General features: G+C 28.6%; 1 protein-coding gene across 1 annotated transcript in view; it reads right to left on the bottom strand.

The window, feature by feature from the left end:
• The window catches only part of LOC142331720 (protein PALS1-like), a 651443-nt gene that overhangs the window by 12304 nt on the left and 616215 nt on the right, over nt 1–22924 (bottom strand). The window contains exons 10-15 of the mRNA XM_075377757.1: nt 20457–20686; nt 17630–17875; nt 11071–11322; nt 5028–5227; nt 3277–3443; nt 794–958 (exon numbers count right to left, since the gene is read on the bottom strand). Of these exons, the coding sequence (XP_075233872.1) occupies nt 794–958; nt 3277–3443; nt 5028–5227; nt 11071–11322; nt 17630–17875; nt 20457–20686 (1260 nt within the window). The remainder of the gene's footprint in view (nt 1–793; nt 959–3276; nt 3444–5027; nt 5228–11070; nt 11323–17629; nt 17876–20456; nt 20687–22924) is intronic.

The following is a 22924-nucleotide window of genomic DNA, read 5'->3' on the forward strand; positions in this document are numbered from 1 at the left end:
AGTGTCTCTTATAGAACTAAATATCACTTAAATCCCGAACTGAATATCAATGGGCTTTGCATGCTAGTGAAACAGTATATTTTGCTCAATAAACAAGAAGACTTAAAAATTCTGAAGGTAATCTATAGAAAAAGAAGACGTGCTAAACAGAAATATAGATATAACTAAAAAAATAAACAATAAATATGAAACAAAACTAGGAATGATTTACACTCACTTATAAATCATTGAAAATAGTACTAAAAAGTATTGTGGTTAATAGTTTTTGAGGACAGGCTCACTTGTTTACAATCAAACAAAGGAGTGCTAACTATATTGTAAACAACTTCTACATGATAACAAAAAATGAACACTCATGTTCTTAAAAATACAGCAGAAAGATATAATATAATACATAATATAAATACCACAAGGCTAGAGCAATACAAAAACCACAGAGCTAGAGTAATATAAAAACGATTAAGGTAAAGTGAATATAGAACTTACAACTTAGCCTTACAAGCCAGAAGTAGTGAGTTAATGACCATCAAGAAAAACAATATTGGCTAGCTCTTTCAAAGAAGGCGGAATCAGGAACTGAAATGAGGAATGCTAATTGCAAGGTAGTTATAATTGGTGGGTCTGAATCAGTAAAAAAAAGTTTACAAATTATCATTAAAAATGATTCTGAAATAATTTTTATGATTATTTTCATATTTTATTGTGCATTGTAATACAAAAATTATTGATAAGAATTAAAATTAATGAACTTATATTATAAATGTACAAATTTTACATTTAATTTATAACTTACGAGGTATAGCAGCTGCAAATCTTTCTGAGTCTTCCATTAACCTTTGGCGTAATTCATGCCTACCAATGTTTGGAGGACCAATTAGTACAATGGGTCGTTTATGATTTGCTCTTGGATAATATAATGCTACCTCTTCATATGTTAAAATTTCATCAGCTTCATAATCTAGGAAAGAAAAAATACTGTTAGTAAAATATTTAGATTTTACTAAGTAAATTAACAATATTTTACTAATTTCTAAAAGAAGATGGACAACAAACCATTAATTAAATCATTTTCTGTCAATAATTTGATAAAACAAGTCTGGTTTGATGTTACTAAGTTTAGAAATCCCTAATGAATTTTAAGACAAGGGAGAGAACATTTGTAAATTTAATTACAACTAATTTAATTATTAATTTATTATTTTTAAATATAAATAAATTAGTTCTAAATCTATAACTTATAACAAGAGTTACATTTATTTAATAAGATTCATTTTATTTCCGTTAACTTCCAAAAATACAAAATAACATAGTGTTGTTAGTCTGTTATGGATGGTTTATCTACACGTACACCCAAAAATTGACGTATTAGTAGTTAAGTAATCTGTGACCTAACTTGTTTTTTAATGAATTTTACAAATTAGGCTCTTCAATGAAACAGAAACAATAAAGAGAAAATTAAAATAAGGTACAGAAGTGAGTTGTTGATTATAACTGATAATGTAAAGTTTATCTAGTGTCAAAAATAATCTTACTGAAATTGCAATATAATTTAGCATTTTTTCCAGGAAACTTGATGTCACTGACAAAGATGGTCTAGAAAGATACTAATACTGTACCTCCAATTTTCTTTTTGTATTTTTTATATTTATTTATTTATTTTTTTGTAAATAAAGCAGTCAGAGAGAGAAACTATACAAAATAGTTTTATTGAGAACCAGTATTTAATAATAAATTAGTTAATCTAATATAATAAACAGATAAGTATTTAAAATGTAGAAAGAAAGGCATGAAGCACAGCAATATGAGAACAGTTTCATAAGATGGCAAAAAATGTATAGATGAAAGATTTTATACAGAACTGCTGAGACAGACTGGAAGAAATCTTGTGGGTGATGTCAGAAGAAGGATGTGCCATAATGTAGGGGTAAACCATGCATTGGTGACATGGCAATTGAAAATTTCCCTCCCCATCATCCTTTGTCTAAGAAAAATAATAGCCATCAATTTGAAATAGAAATTTTTATTAAAAATCATTATACCTATAGATATAATGTAGTAAGAGCCTTACTACAAAATTTTATAAAAACAGAAGACACATTATCTATAACTGCAGCACAAACATTCAGACAAAAAGTCAAAAGGTGTATTTAAACAGGTTTGCTTTGCTTGGCGATAAATTTGGCAGCAATAGCTCAGGTATGATGCTTTAATAATCACTGAATTTACTTACGCTACATTCAGTTATCTGTCATCACTAAGTGTTACACAGGATTATTAATTATAAAAATTTAAATAGACAATAGTTATAATGAATTAACTGGAAAATATAACAAATGTGTTATCTGTTTAAAATGATGAAATTCATAAATCAATCAATTACTTCCAACTGCATGGGGATTGTTTTTCCAGAGAATCTTTTGAAGCCACATTATAGCTCATTTTCAGCGGAGTTAGCAATTCTATTACTTCATATTTAAAAGGGTAGGAAATCCCGTTTTTATATAATTAATATGTTTTATCTACATCATGACAATATTTTGTTTTGTCAGATGTCACAAGCCACAAAAGTCAAAAATTGATTCATAAATGTCGTGTTATTCAAGAAATTGTTAATATTATTATAAAAGACTAAATAGATTCCTTAATCATTTCTATAAAAATGTTTTATGTGAGAATGTATTTTCTTCTTATGAAATATTTTTGATATTTAAATATAGAAATAAGATAAACAACATGAACTTCTAATAAAATATGAACATTATAACAAGTTTTCCCACTATAACCAATTTCTTAACCATTTAGATTCATATAAATCTGAACATAATCTATTATGTTCATATATCAATGACAGTAAAAAAAAACTATTAATATTACATTGGTCAGTTAAGTACTAGTCAGTTAAGAGGGTCAAATTTGGGATTTTAATATTTATTTGTAGGTAATAGTAGTCTAATCCATTCTGGCTAAAGTGTTATCAGGTCTAATTTTTCTTGAGAAAAAATCTTTTCCAAATTTTATCCAGTCTGATTCTTAAGCTATCAAGAAATAACTATAACTAAAAACTTGAGTTAATAGAATCTGGAACTTTCTGAATTTGATTTACTTTTTCGTTGATGTTCTAGAATGGAGAAATGGAGAGAATTGTTTAGAAAAATTATGAACATAAAAAAGTGTTTATAAATAACATCTAAAAAGTTGATACTTAAATCAACATTATAAATATAAAAGTTCTTGAGATATTAATTTATTTTAAAAACAACAATGCATTCTAATTACCATCAATAGTGTTGGATGAATAAATAGGATAACCACCATCAGTATTATAAGGTGACTTCTTTTTCTTCTTTTTAGGATTCTTTTTTGCACAAAGAAATGCTCCACTCTTTTTTGATTTTTCTCTTCCAATTTTCTCACCTGTGATTGTCTGTTTCATAGCTTCTCTCCTACAAAAATTGAATGTTAAAATAATTTATTGTATATGTAGAGCCAATGTTAATCATTCCTAGCAGGACATTTACTGTAATATCAGAAGTAGTACAACTGAAAATGGTCTGATTTAGGTTAAAGTAAGTAAGGAAGGTAAAGGTAAGATAAGATAACATAAGTATAGCAAATTCGGATTTGAATACTAGATCGTGGATACCGGTCTTCTTTGGTGGTTGGGTTTCAATTAACCACACATCTCAGGAATGGTCGAACTGAGAATGTACAAGACTACACTTCATTTACACTCATACATATCATCCTCAATCATCCTCTGAAGAATTATCTAAACGGTAGTTACCGGAGGCTAAACAGGAAAAAGAAAGGAAAGTATAGCAAATTAAAATTAAGGTAAGGTTAGAGTTTGTTAAATATGTTGCAGTAAATCAATTATAAATTTACTTTCAGTTGGCATATCTTAATAACCATATTTTCTACTAACAACATAACATTTCTTTGTTTTAAAACCATTTCAGTTACACAGGTTGTAGCATACAATTTTTTTCATTAGTTTTTTACAAGGACACATTACAGAAAGGCCAGTTAAAAGTACTACAAGTACTACAAGTAATTCAAATATATAAATAATTCTTTGTTAAAATTAGATTGTGTCACCTTAACCAAGAAAATAGTTCTGAGTGCAGGAAACTTCTTGGTAATGACTTGGATACAGAGTTATCAGACTATAGCTGATTTGCATTCAGAGTATGGCACTTGATGACACTTTTAATTAAAAAGATAAAATTAAGGAATGAATTGAACTCAGTTGCATTGATAAACTATTTATACAGAGCACCACTAGATACTGAAATAAACGGGGAAGCATTCTCTTAAGAGGAAAATAAATCATGTTTCAGTTTTCAATAAATAAAATTTATTTTTTGAGTGAACCATCTATTTTGTTATTTTATATTACTTTTATAATGTTTTGATATTGGACATTAGATTATTTGGTTACATAGTGCATCTAAGTCCCAGATATCCAGTTAAGTTTTTTTTTTAATATGTTTATGTAAAATTACTGTACTTTAATATAAATTAAATAAATGGTGGTATTTTTACATAAATTTTATAATAAAAGTGAAATATTAGAAATAGGTGCTTGATTAAACTTTTACCATGAACTTATTAAAATAGTAAAAAAGGTTTTATTTCGTTACTATATACCTTACTATTCTTTTTTCAGGAGAAGGGTGCAACCGGATCATGAAAAATTCTGGTTCCATCTCTGCCATTCTGTCAATATTACATCAGATGGTATTTTTTTATCCATGCTGAACCATAATTTGTATAATTAATTTTGAATATGATAAGGATAATTTGCATCTAGATCAGATGTTTGGGATCTGATGTGCTCTACTACAAAATCAATTATAATCCTGCTAACTCAAAAATTTCTGAAAATCATACACTGTTGTATAGTAATAAAAAATAATACAGTATGTTTTGATTAATCTCAACACTTTTTATGATGCTGAATAACCAATAGTAAAAATAAAGAACAAAACAAATATAAACAATATAATTTTGTTTCTGATACTGACTGGTGTTGGAAAGATCGACTCGGTATTAGCCCAGCTAATGTTTGGTCTTCTTCACCTTCTCTATATGCTTGCCACCAGTTAGGATCTTCTTGACAAATTACATGAAGGACATCACCTTTCTGGAAACTAATACCAAGTTCTCTACATGGTATATATAAATCATCTTCAGGATCATAGTCAAAGTGTGCCTTCATATGCATCTGAAACATGATATAAAACATTTAAAATATATATTAACAAGTTGGTGCTGTGAGATGCGCTGGTATTACTCAGGATTGCTTTATATACAGGCCGTGAGATGTGCTGGCGTTACTCAGGTTTGTATTACTCATAGGCCATAAGTAGCCATGCTGGCTTCTCAGAATTCATTTTACAATCTACACAAAATTTCTTGGTCTGTATTGAACATTTGCAGTCAGTAGGGAATATTAAATAATGTTATTGCAGTCTGGTGCTATTCTATATCACTTCATTTTTCTGTTTAATTACCTCCAGTCAGTCCACATGTCATGGTTAGTTCTATATTGTTGTAATTTTATTGCCATTTTAAGTGTTTTCATAAGTTTTATAGTTAATTATTGTTTTATTAGTAGATTTTTTATCGTATATTATGTATGCTACATTATATTAACTTTAGTTACAAGTGAAAATAAAACACTAATATTACATCAACACATCTCATTATACATTTGCAGTAGTATTTCATTATCATTTTTAGTTTTGAATTAGGTTAATTTTTTGGTTACCGGGTACTGACTATTTTATTGTTTTTTCAAGTCTGAATTAATAATTCTTTGCTCTTTTCTATTTTCACATTTACAAATATATACTGGAATTATTTTTAATTTCATTATGGATAGTCATTATTATTAGTTTCATTATTACTGATGAAGAACTTCATGCCATACTTTACAATGATGATGAAGGAAGCATATTTTCTTTATCTGAATCTGAATATGAGCCTAACAGCATTTCAGACACTTCATCTGACGATGATAATTTGGTTCCAAACCAGTCTTTTTGACAGAGAAACAGTAGAAGAAAATTTGGAAACAATAGAAGATGAGTGGCTTGAAGTTGACAAGGCCGAATTACCTCTTCATGTCAAACTCAAAGGTCAAGAAAAATATAATTATCATGATTGATACCCACAAAATAAGGTAGCTTTAACAATAATTGAGATTTATAAAAGATCTTTTGATGATAACATTTTAAATATGATTGTTATTGAAACCAAGAGAAATGCTACCAATTTCATGTTTCAAAATAGAAGAAAACATCTTTATCGCTGCAGTCAGTGGTTTGGCACAACTTCTAATGAAGTGTGGAAATTTTTTTGCTATAATAATACATATGACAGTATTAAAATATCCCAAAATTTCTGATTACTGGGATACATCAATTCTTTATAACAATTGTAAATGCATAAAATTATGAGCCGTAATCGATATCAGATACTTCTGAAATTTGTTAATTTCGCCAACAATGAAACAGCTAATGATGATAGATTATATAAAATTAGAAATCTGATTAATGAGATTCAAGAAAGATTCCATGAAGAATATGAATCTAGAGAGTTTATTGCCATAGATGAATCGATGATTCCATTTAGGGGGAGATTATTCTTCAGGCAATATATTCCTAACAAAAGTCGCAAATATGGAGTGAAGATGTTCAAACTTTGAAATACTGTAGGTTACAACCTCAAGGCATCTGTAAATTTCATAAAATCTGACCAAAATTCATCTGGACTGGCTGAAAGATTTGTGCTTGAACTTGCCAATAAATATTTATTTTTAGGAAGAGTAATAGTGACTGAAAACTTTTATATTTCAAAAAATAACCATTCACTGGGTACACTCAAGTGAAACAGAAAACATTTGCCTTTTGAAGTAATATAAAAAAAATATTACCAAAGGAGAGTAACCGGGATGCAGAATAAAAGAGGTATGGTCATTGGAAAATGGAAAGATAAAAGAGAAGTTTTTTTCTTAGCACTAAACACACATTGGAAAAGGTTACCACAGAGAAAAATAGGTTAAAAGAACAAGTACGTAAACCTGGAGAAATAATTGAGTGCAACAAGGGTAAGCAAGGGATAGTTACTTTTCACTGCTGTGATGAACTATCACGTGGTACCACAAAGTTGCGTTTGAGTTATTGTTGAACACATTAGTTGTGAATGTTTGGCACATTTGTAATCATTTTCACTGCAAAAAATTCATATTACAACATTCAGGGAACATTTAGTTTTGCAGATACTCAACATGGACAAATACGGGAAGTCAGTTGAAGAAAAAGATATTCCAATTGAACGGCAAAACAAGAAACACATCTTGGAACCCACTTCAGAAAGAAATAAATGAAATTGAAGAATTGGAGGTGTTGTGCACATTGTTATGCTGATACTGTGAAAGCTGAAGTACGGGCTATGGCCCAAAATAATGTAAAATTTGTGTCAATACAATGCAGTGAATTAACAAATTTATGTGCTTTAGCAAATATTACTAGTATTAACTGTAAAATTTGGATCACAAAAATTAAATTTTGAAATCGTTCTTTAAAACATTATTATAAAAAGGAACTAAAAACAATTTTATATTATATTACATTTTTTTAGTTATTATTGCTGTGTTTAAATTTATCAGAACTTCAAATGTTTTTTTATTTTATTATTATATTACTCTATTGGTATTATAATTTCTTTAGTTTAAAAGTGTTTTAATAATTTTCTATTATTAATGTCATTGTATTTATCTAATAATTTTTTTAATTATTGGATAATTATTATTATAATTATTACTATTATTGTTTATTATTATTAATTAATTATGTACTAATTATTAATTATTACTTATTACTTATTACTTATTATTATTATTACTCCAGTATTGTTTACTTAAAAAATTTTAGAGATTATCATTAATAAAAATTACAGTTTATACGAAAAAACAAAGTTCCAGTGAATATTGCTGATGATACTCATGGCAGATGAATGAAACATGCATTATTTGGAGGCCGTGAGTATCGCCAGGACACTCATGGTTTTTTTTTAAATTATTTGTGGTTTATATTCAACTTCAGTAATAGATATACTTAGAATGTATGCATTAGAAATCGTAATCATTTATATCTCTTACGGCCTGACGGGAATGTTTTTCATTATACACTGTATTATCAAACCAGTGATTTTCCTTACACATTGCAGTAGTCAATATGTTAACTGAACATATTCATTATTAATTAGGTGTTTCAGAGTTTTAATAATGAAATAAAGTGGTATGTTTTAAAACCTTTTCTTTTGGTTTTAAGGTTCATGGTTTAGGTTACGGTTACAAGCATTTTTAAATAAAAATTAACAAGTTGTCCTGAAAAAAAAATATTCACTGGTAATGTGAACTGTTATAAAAAGACATGTTGAAATGTGGTAGGAAATAGTCAATAATCCACACATGATAAATTAAAAGCAGTCTGAATATTTCAATACGCTTCTACTCTTAAGTCACAACCATCATTCCAACATTTCCAAAATTCATTTATAACATTTTAAAACATATTCTAAGATTGTTTAAAGACATTAAGAAAAGTAAATGTACTAAATCAACATGAAATCAATTACATTAAGGTTTATTAGTATGTTTTGTTATAAGTGCTCTCAACCAACAATTTAGTAATGTAGCTTTATAAAAAAACAAAGTATAAGAAAAATTCTATACATTACTTTGGTTGGGCAGAAAAACAAATCCATCATCTGTAAGAATCACAAATCAACATTGTTTCAAATGCTTGTGTCTGCAGACTTACAAAGGTCCAAAATTTTTATATTTTTAACAAGAGCATTACATTTGGTTAATCAATCTGAAAATATAAATTTTAATTATTCTTTTGTTTTTTAACTTGCTTTTATCAGTCTACTGGGAAATGAATGCTTATGATAAATTATTTTTTTTAACAATTTTAATATTTTGTTTTTATTTCTATTTAAATGTAACATTTTTTACATCCAGCAGAACTTGTTATGTAGTACAGATGAAAGGAGAAAAAGAATATTTTGACAGAATAATTTTTGATAAATTTAGGTGACAATAATGGCTGTTCAAATAAAAAACCTTTTAAAAAATCCATTATAATGGATTAAATGTTTAAAATTTATACTAAATTAAAAACCAACAACTGTCAACAATTTAATTTACCCTATCAATAAAATTTAAAGAAGAATTGAATAGGATATTTTACTTTTTAGTGCATTTTGAAAAGTTTTTTAGTGTACTACTCAAATAATTTTTTAGTGCATTGAGTTCATGTGGTTAATTCATTTACTGAAATGAGCAAAATCGAGGTATATAAGTTATAGTGTATTAAATAATGAACAGTAATGATAATTAATACATATGCAGAGGTGCAAACATGAGTAGAAGTGTAAGTAAAGATGAATGATTACTCTTTTGTAATACTTATCTTCTGCTTTCAAGTAAAAAAAATCATGTAATAAATAAGCTCCATATATTCTTCTTCTTCTGTTATGTCGCCTAATGACCATGTAAAAATGTCATTCCCTTCTTCTTTGTTATTTTCTTATCTTCCAGTACTTTCATCTTTTTGCTATGCATTTTTTCTTTTCCTTGAACTTTGTTCCCGTTTTCTTATTTTTCCTACCTTGTAATCCTTCATTCTTTGCACTTTCCTATGAAACACATCTTTTTCTGTTATTCATTCACTTTAACGTTATTTCTTTCTAGATCTTTTTTGATTTCTTGGATCCAACTTGTTAACTTTTTTCCTAAAGGTACTTGAAAATCTGTTTCATTAACCAGTTGTCATTCATTCTACATACTTGGTCAAGGAAAATCAACCCTTTTTCTTATCGTTTCCAAAATGTCTTCTATGATTTTTTATATACTTCTACATTACTTCTTATTTTCCAGACTTCATTGGTTTTTAGTGAACCCAATATTTTCCTAATAATTCATCTCTCTAACAATTCTATTTTATCTAATTTATAATTAAGTGATAGGCAACTATAAGTATATAAACATTCTGTTTTAATCACAATGTTATAATCCATTATTTTTGTATTTTTTGATAAGCATTTTTTGTTTTACATATTTTTAGACTATATGCTCTTTGAATTAATTCTATGAATCCTATCATTTATGGAAGATTTCTCTAATCCATCTTCTTGGATTGCCTCTTTTCTAGATATTTACATTTTTTAACCTTTTCTATGTAATTGATATTTGTTAGGTTCCATATATTATTATAATTTTTTTTTAATGAATAAATTATATGATGTAATTAAATAATCTAGATTGTGAAGCCATTTTTAAGTATTTATTGAATATGGCTGTAATAATAAAAAATATACTAATAAAAAAAGAAGCTATAATTAGATCATTGTCATAAACAATAGTTTGAAAAGGAAATATAAGCAGACTATTATTGTTAATCTATAAATGATGAACTAAAAATTAATTTTTTTTTTTTAACTGTTTACAAACTGCATAATCATTAAGAGAATAATTACAGATTCTGATGATTACAAAATTTATGACCTCAATTATTTATAAAAAAAACAAATTTCACTTTTCCCACCCGGTTTTTAATCAAATCTCCATATTTAATGAATTCAGATGAAACAGAGATTTCTACAAAAGAATTTAATATAGAAACAGAGGAAAAAATTAATAAGTAAATGAATGAAAAATTCCTTTTTCGCAAATAATTTTATTCTGCTGCGAAGATGCAATTTATTAGACTATTTATTAAAACTGACTTATGAATGTTGCTCAAGATTGGACAACCATTATGCATAGAAATATGTATTTAACAAAAAAAAATTAATTATGGGATTTGGTCTTAAAATGAGTAAAAACATTTTTTAATAATATTACTTGGAAGTAAAATTTTAATTTTATTTATTGAATAAGCTGTAATCTAATACTATAATCATTTTTCTTTTATAACTGTTTATTTTTGTTTTTTTAAAGTTAATTTTAATAGTTAGAATTGAAAATAAATTAATAAAAACGTCAACCATACTCACAAGGGTATCTCTAGTTGGAGTATTATGAGGTCTGCTACCTCTGTTTTGTCCAGGAACAATAAGAAATGTAAGTGTTCCAGTCATAGTTGACAATAAATCACAGACCTCATTTACAGATTTTCCTCTCATTTCTATTCCATTAACCTCTAATACTTCATCTCCTTCATGTAACAACCCGCTCTTTTCAGCAGCACCACCTCTTACGACTCTACCAATCATAACGGCTTCTCCTTCATTACGAACAGTTGCTCCCTGTAACAAATAATTAAATGTGTAAAAGTTTGACTAAAAATGTCAAAAGATAGTTATGCATTCATAATAAAGTAAAAGTAATTTTTTCAATCATGTGTGACGTATGTTGCTTCAAACTAGTACAGTTTTTTTTTGTCTGTGACACCTATATATATTAAAAATTATTTTATGTTTTTTTAATTGTACGAAAGGAAGTTGTAAATTTAAAGTAAAGTATGGATGATTTTTATAAACCATGCCTGTTAAGATTTGATTATGTTATGTGAACTGTACTGATAAAAGTTTTAACTGGATTTTAGTTATTGAAACTTGCTTTAAAAAGTAACTATATTTTTATTTATATTTTTTTTTAGATGTAACTAATGAAAACAGAATTATATTCTAATTCTAAAATCAGACACTAAAATAAATTTGTTGAAGTCTGAATCTCAACATCTGATTTTCAAGAAAATAATTATTATTGAAATGAAGAAGCAGTTTTCATGGCAAATTGGTAAATTAGTTTATTACTTTATAATATCTTTCCCATTACTTTTATTTTAGTCATCTAATGCATTTTTTATAATTTAATAATTTTAAAATCAAAGCTATAATATTTTTGACTTAATTAATCACATTGTACGTTATACAATTTTGAGAAATGCAATAACTGTATTGGTGAAATTATTGTATTAATTTCATTGTACAGTGGATTCAAAAAGCTCTCTTACCCCTAGATTAACAAAATTTTATGTTGAGGGACTGTATCCATGTGCTGCGAGTAATGTTTTCTGCAAAGGTTGGTAATCCTGCATCGTGTGCAGTTTGCTTCCATGAGGCAGTCAGGCTGGTGACCTTGATTACCAGGTTGGTCTAGTGAACTTGTCATCGCAAATCAGCTGATTTCAAAGTCAAGAGTTCTGAGGTTCAAATCTTAGTAAAGGCAGTACAGATTTGAGTATTAGATCATGGATACTGGTGTTCTTTGGTGGTTGGGTTTCAATTAACCACACATCTCAGGAATGGTCAACCTGAGACTGTACAAGACTACACTTCATTTATATTCACACATATCATCCTTATTCTTCCTCTAAAGTAATACTTTACAATGGCTCGGACAGCTAAACAGAGAGAGAAAAAAAGGCTGTGACCTTGAGATGAGTTTGATTGTTTGTTGTTCACTGCATGCTCATCCACACAATTTTCCTTTTAGATACCTGTGAACAATTGAGACTGTATTTTTTTATATGCTCTCGGAATGGTTTTAACTTTAAAATAGTAAATATTTTTCTTCGAATTCATCTTCTGTGAGCATACCAAATACATGCAGATAGTGAAAGATCAAGGATACTTTTCCATTAGATTTCCACATATCAGGGTTTGTAAATATGAAACTGTAATTTTTGTATAGAAAATTCATGTTGTATGAAAATGATAAAAGTACTTTATTCAAAATATTTTCCATCGCTAGCTACACATTTTCCCATCTCTCTGATAATTTATGAATGCCATTCCAAAAACCTGTTGCTCTTTTTAGGTAACCAGTCATCGAGCAATTTTCGTACATTTTCATAAGAAGTGAAATGCTGCTCAGCAAGTGCGTGTCCCATCGATGCAAATAAATAGTTGTCAGACGGAGCCAACTCTGATGAGTAGTCGCGTGTGAAAGTATTTCCCAACTGAACGCCTCAATCGTTTCCTTGATCAGTTTTGCTGTGTGGGATGATTCATTATCATGATGCAAAATCACTTTGTATTGCCTTTTTTTATATTCTGGTTGTTTTTCATGCAATGCTCGATTCAAATCGATCATTTGTTGTCGGTAGCGTTCAGTATTAACAGTTTCGCCAGGTTTTAGCATCTCATAATAGATCACACCCTTCTTATCCCACCAAACACAGAGCACTGTCTTCTTTCCATAGTGATTTGGCCTTGAAATCGATGTTAGTGGTTTGCCTGGAGTTGCCCATGATCTTTTCTGCTTAGGATTCTTGAAATATATCCACTTTTCATAATCTGTCACTTTGATCTGTCAATTTGATGGAGAAATGACTTTCTTTTTTACTTGGCGAGCAAGTGGTTTTTGTGGTACTTGCAAGTGGTTTTTCGGTTTTCTTGCTGTCTTTCATTCAGTTCATGTGGAACCCATTCTCCCATCTTCTGGATCTTTCCCATGGCTTTTAAATGTATGGAGACGGCTTCTCATGTTACATTTAATTGATCTGCAAGTTGTTGTTGCATTTGAGCGTCATCCTCATCCTACAAGCTTACAATTCACTGTCTTCAAACTTTTTTGATGGTCCTCCATGTTCTTCGTTTCTCATGTCAAAATCGCCTCTTTTGAATTTTTTAAACCACTCAAAGCACTGTGATCTACCAAGAGCATGCTTACTGTACGCTTCAACAAGCATTCGATGTGATAATGTAGTAGTTTCCTTGAAATGGTAACAGAAAATCAATACTGTCTGCAAATTGTAGGTACAGAACTTGACATGTTCAACACTAATTAAAACTATGCTGTTGAATGAAACTTGTATTGTTGTGAGATGAAAATCTTTATCAGCTGTCAAAGGAAGAAAATAGCACCAATGATGTGGTTTGTCGGTAACTACATCGACAGCTAGGGCCATCTATGGGCAAATTCTGGTTTCATATTTACACACCTGGTTCACTGGTTCCTAATCGATATTGTGATATTATGTAAGTGCTAATCAAGAAATTTAGGGAGATGGGATTGGTAAAGGACTATGAGTGAAATTGGAGACTATCAGTACGCCAGCCTCCAGAAACTTCAAACTGCTATTCATAATTTCAACAAGATCATTCCACTTGAAAGCCTTATGAGTCTTCATGAACAAGAACAATTGTGTACAGATATTTCTGGATCACAGGTTCATGAGGACCACTTCCAACAAATACTAATAGGTAAGTTAATGTTACGTACTTTTGTATTAGTGCATGACAGGTGTGTAGTAACTATTTTGAATGAACTACATACTTTTACAATTTGTCTTTTTAGTATAAAACTAGTATTTTTTAAGTTGTAACTTGAGTTTTCAATGTATAGCCTGTCCATGTATTGGCAAAATAAAATTAATAAAAATCTTTTTTCTTAATTGGTAAATCCATTAAGTAAATATTAATATTTTGTCACACTTCCAAATTGGAAAGATAGTAATTTATTCATAATTCATGTTTTTAAATTTTGAGCCGTAGGTATTTTATGTATATTTCAAATTATATATTTCACTCCAATCTTCTGTGATGTTTTATAAAAAAACTTCACTATCTGAAATACCAATTTGTTGTTTTCTGCATAATTCAAAGTTTAGAATGAACTGAATTTTTCATTGTAAAGTAGTCCAATGCAATTTTAAATAAAAGAAAATGTGAAAGAACTATGTGCACTTGATTAAAATCTTTTCTTATTATGGGCAGTTACTACAGTATATTTTTCTACAAAAAAATCCTTTGTTTATGTACTTCATTTAGGGAAAAATGTAATCCTTACTCATAGCTTAATAACAAGCATAGATAATGTTGTCTTCCATGCATTCAAGAAGAATTGTGGGATTGTCATATACAAAACTCTATTACATACAGGGTTTGAACGTAAACATTTTAAAAATACTGATAAATTACTAATACCTTTTGCACCTTTGTGTTAGCATTAACATTACATTTTAGAAATACTGTAATGCTTTCCTATTAATATTACATTCTTCCTAAGTAATAGTGAAAAAACTCTAGATTTAAAAAAAACTGGTAACATATGCTTTTTAAAAATTAAAAAAAAAAATGTAAATAGTAAAGGACAGTATGATATTTACAAATTTTTAGGCATGAATATTTCATGTGTAAAAATTTAGACCAATTGCATTACAACATTTGTTAAACATAAAAGAAAAGACAGATCTAAAAATTGAAACTGTTGCCATAAGGGTAAATTTACTGATTCATTAAAAAAAGGCAAGAGCAAATGACTATAAAAATTGTCAGACAACTGAAATTAAATTATATGAAAACAAGCTACACGTAGAAATTTTTTACAATAGCTTAGGTCCACATATTTTTGAATACAACTTTGAATTAAATGTACAACTAATATTCAAAGCTCAAATAATAATAGACCAAACAGTATGAAAACAATTTTCAATATATTTTCAGTACATGTTTTTCATTACTTTATAGAATTTTTGACAAAACCTTTCTCTATCTTTTATTAAATACAGAAATAACAATAAGATTCATTAAAATGCACAAACTAAACATATTTTTACAGATACTGAAATTACAGAATAAGAAAATAATATGAAAAATTTAACATTTTTTATAGTAAACACATACAAGGGACGATCACAAAGTAAATTACACCCCGTCTATGAAACAAACACATATTTAAAAGACATTTTTTTATTGAAAAAAAAAAGACTATATTTTTATCTATTTTTCAACATAATCACCAAGTTTTTCTAAACACTTTTCATACTCTCTGACAAGTTTTTCCATTCCACTCTCATAAAAATTTCATCTAATTTCCTTCAACCATTTAAGGATCGCTCTCTTAAGTTCATCATCATTAGCGAATTGCTCCCTATGCAAATCTCACTTGAGAGAACCAAACAGGCCAAACAGGTGGTAGTCGCAGGGTGCTAGGTCAGGGTTGTAAGGTGGATGAGACCACACTTACCTCTTGAATTTTTGCAGTAACTCCTTTGTCATATGAGGCTGAATGAGGAGTAGCGTGGCCATGAAGAAAAAAGACCCCATCTCGCAATCTTCCAGGTCTTCGATCTTTAATGGCTTTATGCAATTTTTTTAGTCTCACAGTAAGATTTGGAATTGATTGTTGCTCCTCAGGACATAAATTCACTGTAAACAACTCCCTCAGAATCGAAAAAGACTGTCAGCACAACCTTTTGAACATGAGGAGATGTTTTCACTTTTTTTGGCTGTGGCAAATTTTTATGTCGCCATTCATTCACATGAATTTTTTTTTTTTCCCCTCAGTCATTTGACTGGTTTGATGCAGCTCTCCAAGATTCCCTATCTAGTGCTAGTCGTTTCATTTCAGTATACCCTCTACATCCTACATCCCTAACAATTTGTTTTACATATTCCAAACATGGCCTGCCTACACAATTTTTTCCTTCTACCTGTCCTTCCAATATTAAAGCGACTATTCCAGGATGCCTTAGTATGTGGCCTATAAGTCTGTCTCTTCTTTTAACTATATTTTCCCAAATGCTTCTTTCTTCATCTATTTGCCGCAATACCTCTTCATTTGTCACCCACCTGATTTTTAACATTCTCCTATAGCACCACATTTCAAAAGCTTCTAATCTTTTCTTCTCAGATACGCCGATTGTCCAAGTTTCACTTCCATATAAAGCGACACTCCAAACATATACTTTAAAAAAATTTTTCCTGACATTTAAATTAATTTTTGATGTAAACAAATTATATATCTGACTGAAGGCTCGTTTCGCTTGAATGGAATTCACATAAATGTAGACATAAAAAGTCTCAGGACTTTAATGAAGCACCCAGCTCTCATCCCGTGATGATTTATTTAAAAAACTGTGGACCAGTTCTGCAGTAACATTGAAGAAAAAAAAGAGCAGACACAAAACATTGATGCTTGTGGTTGTCGGTCAACTGATGTGGCACCCATCGTGCACACATCTTACGGTAATCAAGCTGATTGTGAATAATCGCAAACACACTACAATAATTGATATTAAGTTCACTTGCAATCTCTCTAATTTAAATAAGCCAGTTACTCAAGATCATTTCATTCACATGTTCTGTGTTACCCTCGAGTTTGAAGTTGAATGGCATGCCCAGCATGCATTCTGTCACTCACATTTGTTCTTCTGTTTCTGAATGTTTGGCATCATTTTGTGATCAGACGTGACACTGCATTTTCACTGTATACCTCAACAATTTGGTGATGAATTTCACACTAATTGCAATTTTTTGGCTACCAAAATCGGACTACTGAACTCACTTCTATACTGGACGAAACCTCTAGAGGACATGCCATATTGACAATGATACTACACACATACTGAATGTCATACAGAATTGCTGCTGGGGGAGCGTGAAGACAACAACACAACCAGTGCTGCCACCACAAGGCATTAATATATCCCTTTTAGTTCAAGAACACGGCAAGGGTGTAACTTAACTTTTAATCCACCTCTTGTAAACTGTACCAAAATATTAATAATAAAAAAACTCTTCGTTCAAGTAATTTTTGGTGATGTTAAGATGCAGACACAAGAAAAGTTTTAGAATTACCATAGTAAGGTATAGTTATACTTACTAAAGGTTCATTTGTTTTTTCAATTTTAATTATTTTAATATTTGAGTCTTCATTCTCATTAACTGTAGGATGTTCTTGCATCATGGAACTTTCGTTATTCGGTGGTGTAAGCGATATCCTATCAGGGGAACAGTCTCTTGCAATGGCGTCATGGGCGAATAGTAGACCTTCTATCTCATATCTTGTTAAAAGATCTGCAAGTTCTGCTGCCTCAGGTAGTGTACATGGTTGTAAGCCTTCCAGGCACTGAAAATATATGAAAAATTTAATTAAAATAATTAAATAAATTAATGCAGATGACTACTCACATCAGGATCCTGGATTCAGTTTTCTAAGTAGATAGAAATTATTATATATAGATTTCATCACTATAAGGTAAAATACACTTAATTTTCCCTTGTTTATGAATTATGTAGATTAATCTATTACATATTCTTTACACATGGTATCTTACCAACTTCTCAAAATTACAAATCTTGAAAACAAGAGGGAATTAATTCTATTTGTGAAAATAATGGAAAAAGTTCATCTAAAAATATGATCTAAAATGCTTCATTTGCAAGGTACGGCTAATGAAAGATTTCGGTCGAATTTCAGCTAGCCTGGTGAAATGAAGTTGCACTGAAATTTTTTGGACGTTAATTAAGGAGCTAAATTGGTGATTTCTTATGGTTTTTGACCTGAAAAATCAAATAAAATAGGTCCCAGAACCATAAATATACAAAATTAAGAAATCACCAATTCTGATACTTAACGTCCTAAAAATTTCAGAACAGCCTGATTTCACCAGGTAGCTGAAATCTGAGCAAAATCTTTCACTAGCCATAACTTGCAAATGAAGCATTTTAGGACATATGTTTATAAGAATGTTTTACATTATTTTCATGAATAGAGTAGGTTATGAAAGTTCCATGAGAACTTCGTGATACATTCTGCATATAAATTCTGTAAATAGAAAATATTTCATTAGTAATTTATTTAAACCTAAATAATATAAAATGACTACTGATTTTGGAAAAAAATGGTTAAGGTCACATTCTAAAATAGTTAAAGCTAAAAAATCTGTTTTGTTTTGTCTTTTATCTACTTTTTAACACTTAACATCATTAAAAGAAATATTAAAAATACAGCTTCAATGTTCACTAAAAGGAAAATGAAAAAAAAAAAAATTATTTAAAAACACACCAATTGTATTTCAGTTATACATTATTTTGTTGTGTTGTAATTCATAAAAGCGAAGTAATTTATCTTACATAGAAAACTAACATATGAATTCATTAAATAATCTTTTTAATATTTGCAAAATAAAATAACAATTGTTCCTTGATTGCATTAAAAGAATAATATTTTTAAGTGTCAAATCTACAGAATATTTGAAAAATTACACTAAAAATAAAAAATGTTCAAATGTTAAAAACATAATACTTTACTAATTAATATAATAAAATTAAACGTTTTTAACAAATATAACTAATTTTGGTATTTTATTTATTTATTTTTTTGAGGCAGTTTAAATATTTTAATTGATGGCTATCAAAGAATACACAAGAGTTTCTCCTTCAGTTGTTTATATTATCTACATTTTACTATATGAAGTTAATTTTTCTTTAGTACCCAAGATATGAGAGACACTAGTAATAGAATTAATACTAGTATTAATTAATGAATAGTATTAATACTAGTAACAGAATTGCTATCAATGAAAGTAATCAATATCTCGATTACTGGATATACTCTTTATATATCCAGTCTTTGTGGTGTATAGAGTGAAGTCACTTTCAGATCTATATATTATCTACATTTCAGTGGTATGCTATGCTGATATGTAATTGGCTAATAAAAGAATCAACTGGAAACTTCCTTGTTCCTTAACCTTTCGGTCAGTGTAGCATATTACAAGTAAATGTGGTGGTTATTTATAAGAATAGACATGACATTTTCAGAAGTGACTTGTGATCTATGTTAGGTTGTTTAAGGTTATGTCACTATGAAACATAAACGCAGAATGATAGTCTTTTGGCTGTTTATCACTGAAAAGGAACTAGAAGTTCTAGATCCTGTATGAACGATGGTGAGTTATTGTACTGTGTGAAGTTTCTGTATCAAATAAAATTTTTATGAATCAGTATATTACTATCTATTGTACCAATTTTATTCTATCTGATAGTAAATTAAATTCAGAAGAACAAGCAATTTAAAAAAATTTACACCAACTCTATAAAATTTATGTTCAGAAGTAATCTAAAATGGAAGTCTATTAAATATTACATCTGAATAATAAATGTAGTAAATAAAAAGAAGGAAATATATCATTTTAAATAACTAAGAATAATAACTTATTACATATTTGTTTATGTTTATAATTTTATATCTCTTTAAATTTTTTAACATTTTTATTTACTCAAAGTGAAATTTCAAAAACTATACCTAAAAACTGCAAAAACTAAATTTGGCATTATTGTTAAAAATAAAACAAGAATTTCTGATGATCATTTCTTTTGTATTTATTTTATTTACAAAGACGCAAATGAAATGATATTTCTAATCATCTCCTTCAAGGTTTTCAAATATATTCAAAAGATCCTTTGAAGAGGAAAATAAATAAAGAAAATTTTATAAAATTTCTCTTTGCTTCCAACATTAGGAATTAAAATTTATTTGAAATAAAACCTTCTGACCAAGCACCAATGTTGTCTGAGTGAAACAACTATTTATAAAAAAAAAAAAAAAAACGCCTATAAATAATAAGAACATTCATTTTTTAGCATTATTCTAATCTCATTAAAAACAATTATTCTGCTATTTTTATCAAATATAATTTTCTTACCTCACGAACAAGTGTTTGTGAATGTGATGATACAGGTGAATGTGTGTGCGTTGTTTGTGGCCAAGCTTGTTGAACTTTGTTATGTGTTGCAAGAGCTCTACCAAATTCAGGCCTAAGTAATAATGTCTGTACAGCTGCAACTTGGCCTTCTAAACTACTATAACCAGTTAAACCATTTTTCTTTAGCTGAAGCTGCAACCGTTGTAAAGATGCAACCAAATCACCATAACCTACAACATAAAATAATGAAACAGATCCATTAAGACATTTGTGATTAAAAAAAAAATCATGTAATCTTAATGCCTTATCACATTTTATAAATTGCCTTATCACATTTTATAAATCCAATCTTTTCTTTTTCTTCTCTTAATTTTGTATATAAAAAACCCACATTTTTCAATATCTACTGCTGTAAACAAAGAGGAAATCACTGAAAAATTTGTCTTAAAATCAATATACTCAGGACATGTATGAGATATATATTGTAAAAGCATCGTTTTTATGGGCAACAATCTTGCCACATATATATTCATAATGTTCAATTATGCAAGCGTGAACACAACAAATGTCATGATGGAAACATTAATTAGTATATATTTGATTATTGATTGACCTTCTTGCTAGTCATCTCATATGCACTATTACATCCAATGAAGCAACTGAGATATTTTGTAAATATGATGCATTACTTGTTTATCACTGAGCTACTGGGGAGGTAGGTAACAGAAGGGGTAATGATATTGTGGGAGTAGAAAAGATAGTAAGTTAATTTTAGGAACAGTGGCCATAAGATAAAAAACTGTCATATAATGACATGCAGTGCTGATTCTAAGCTTTACACTTGTCAGTAGTCACTTATTATTGTTTAAGTACACAAGAGAGAAATTGCTAAAAATTTACTATTTTATCACAGTTGTAGTTAATGAACACAAAAGATTTTTCATTAGATTTTATTATGTTATATTATCTTAATTTTATTAATCTGTTAATCAAGGTATTTAAACAAGTATCGATATACAAAGCTGAACAGTTTGGACTTTACAGTGTGTGTTCTATTAAAGTGATTTAATGTATTTTTTAAAGAGGCTTATTATTGCAATTTTGCAGTGGCTATAGAAAATGGCATGATAATATCAATAGACTTTTAAATTCAATGCCAGTAAGACATCCATTAGTTTTAAAAGCTAGAGTGAGAAAAGCAAGTGGAAGCTAACTTAAAATTATAATCTATGGGAAAAACTTGGAAAATATGTTGTGGAGATTTTCAGTTATTTACAGGATTAACATTCTTTATTGTAAAATACTATTAAAAATATTAAAGCTTTATTTTGCTTCAACCAAAAAATAAAATTGCAACTTGAATGAATCAGAATAATGTATGCTTCAATCACATAATTTTAAGACCACTGCTGGGTTCAGGGGTGATACTTGAAGAATCATGACTTGCTTGATTTCTCTCAGTTTATTATAGTTTTAATTAAATATAATTTAGTAACTATTTTTTTAATCTTGTCCATTAACACATTTTAATAATATTAGTTAAAATAAATTTCTGAAAATAATTAAAGAAATCTCACTCCCCTTATTTTTTACATAAATCCTCCTGAGTTTACTACTGAGTTCTGTTGTCCTGGACTAAAATCATGAAAGTTATAACAGCTTGTTATCCATTTTATTATCCCAAAATTAGATAAGTCATTCTAGACAAAGCTGAAGGACTTTATTTTTAAAAAAAGTCATTCAGTAAGAATTTATTTTAATTTTGAATTAGATTTATCAATCAAAGAGATGAAAAAAATTGCTTGTACGAAGTATAAATATAAGAAACTTATTCATATAATTTCTTTTCATAAGTTAAATAATGTTAAAAGGCTTTTTTAAATCTATTCTACAGAAATTATAGATTGATATTTGAAAACTGAGAAAAAATGCACTAAAGTTGATATGACACCGAGTTATTCTGTAATGGTGTAATAGCATCATTAACTTTCATTCAGAAGTTCTAGATTTAAATCCTGGTCACACTTGGCATTTTTCACAAGCTATAAAATTTACTTTTTATCCAAGAAGTAGGTGGAGGGCTTTAGTAATTTAGCATTACAGTTTATTCAGCATCTACAGTTTATGAATAGAATAAATAAATAAAGTAGAATAATAAATAAAATATAATAAATAAATAAAATAATTGTAGGAAAGTATTTTCAAAATGTAAAAAAGTAGAGTATTTTTAACAAAACAAATTATCAATGTTATAACAATTAAAAGAAAATAAAAATAAAATTTATAACTATATGAAAAATGGTCAATATCATCTCAATTTGTTCTTATAAAAACTGCTTTGAAATGCTTTAACACCCACATGTAATGATGAATATGGTTGTTAGATGTAAGTATGGCATGAGTCGTTTGCAGAAATATCAGAAATGTCAAATTCAAATTGTTATCCTAACAATAACAAGCATTTCATT

The sequence above is a fragment of the Lycorma delicatula genome, chromosome 10 (assembly GCF_047948215.1).
Source record: "Lycorma delicatula isolate Av1 chromosome 10, ASM4794821v1, whole genome shotgun sequence".
Classification (NCBI taxonomy): Eukaryota; Metazoa; Arthropoda; class Insecta; order Hemiptera; family Fulgoridae; genus Lycorma; species Lycorma delicatula.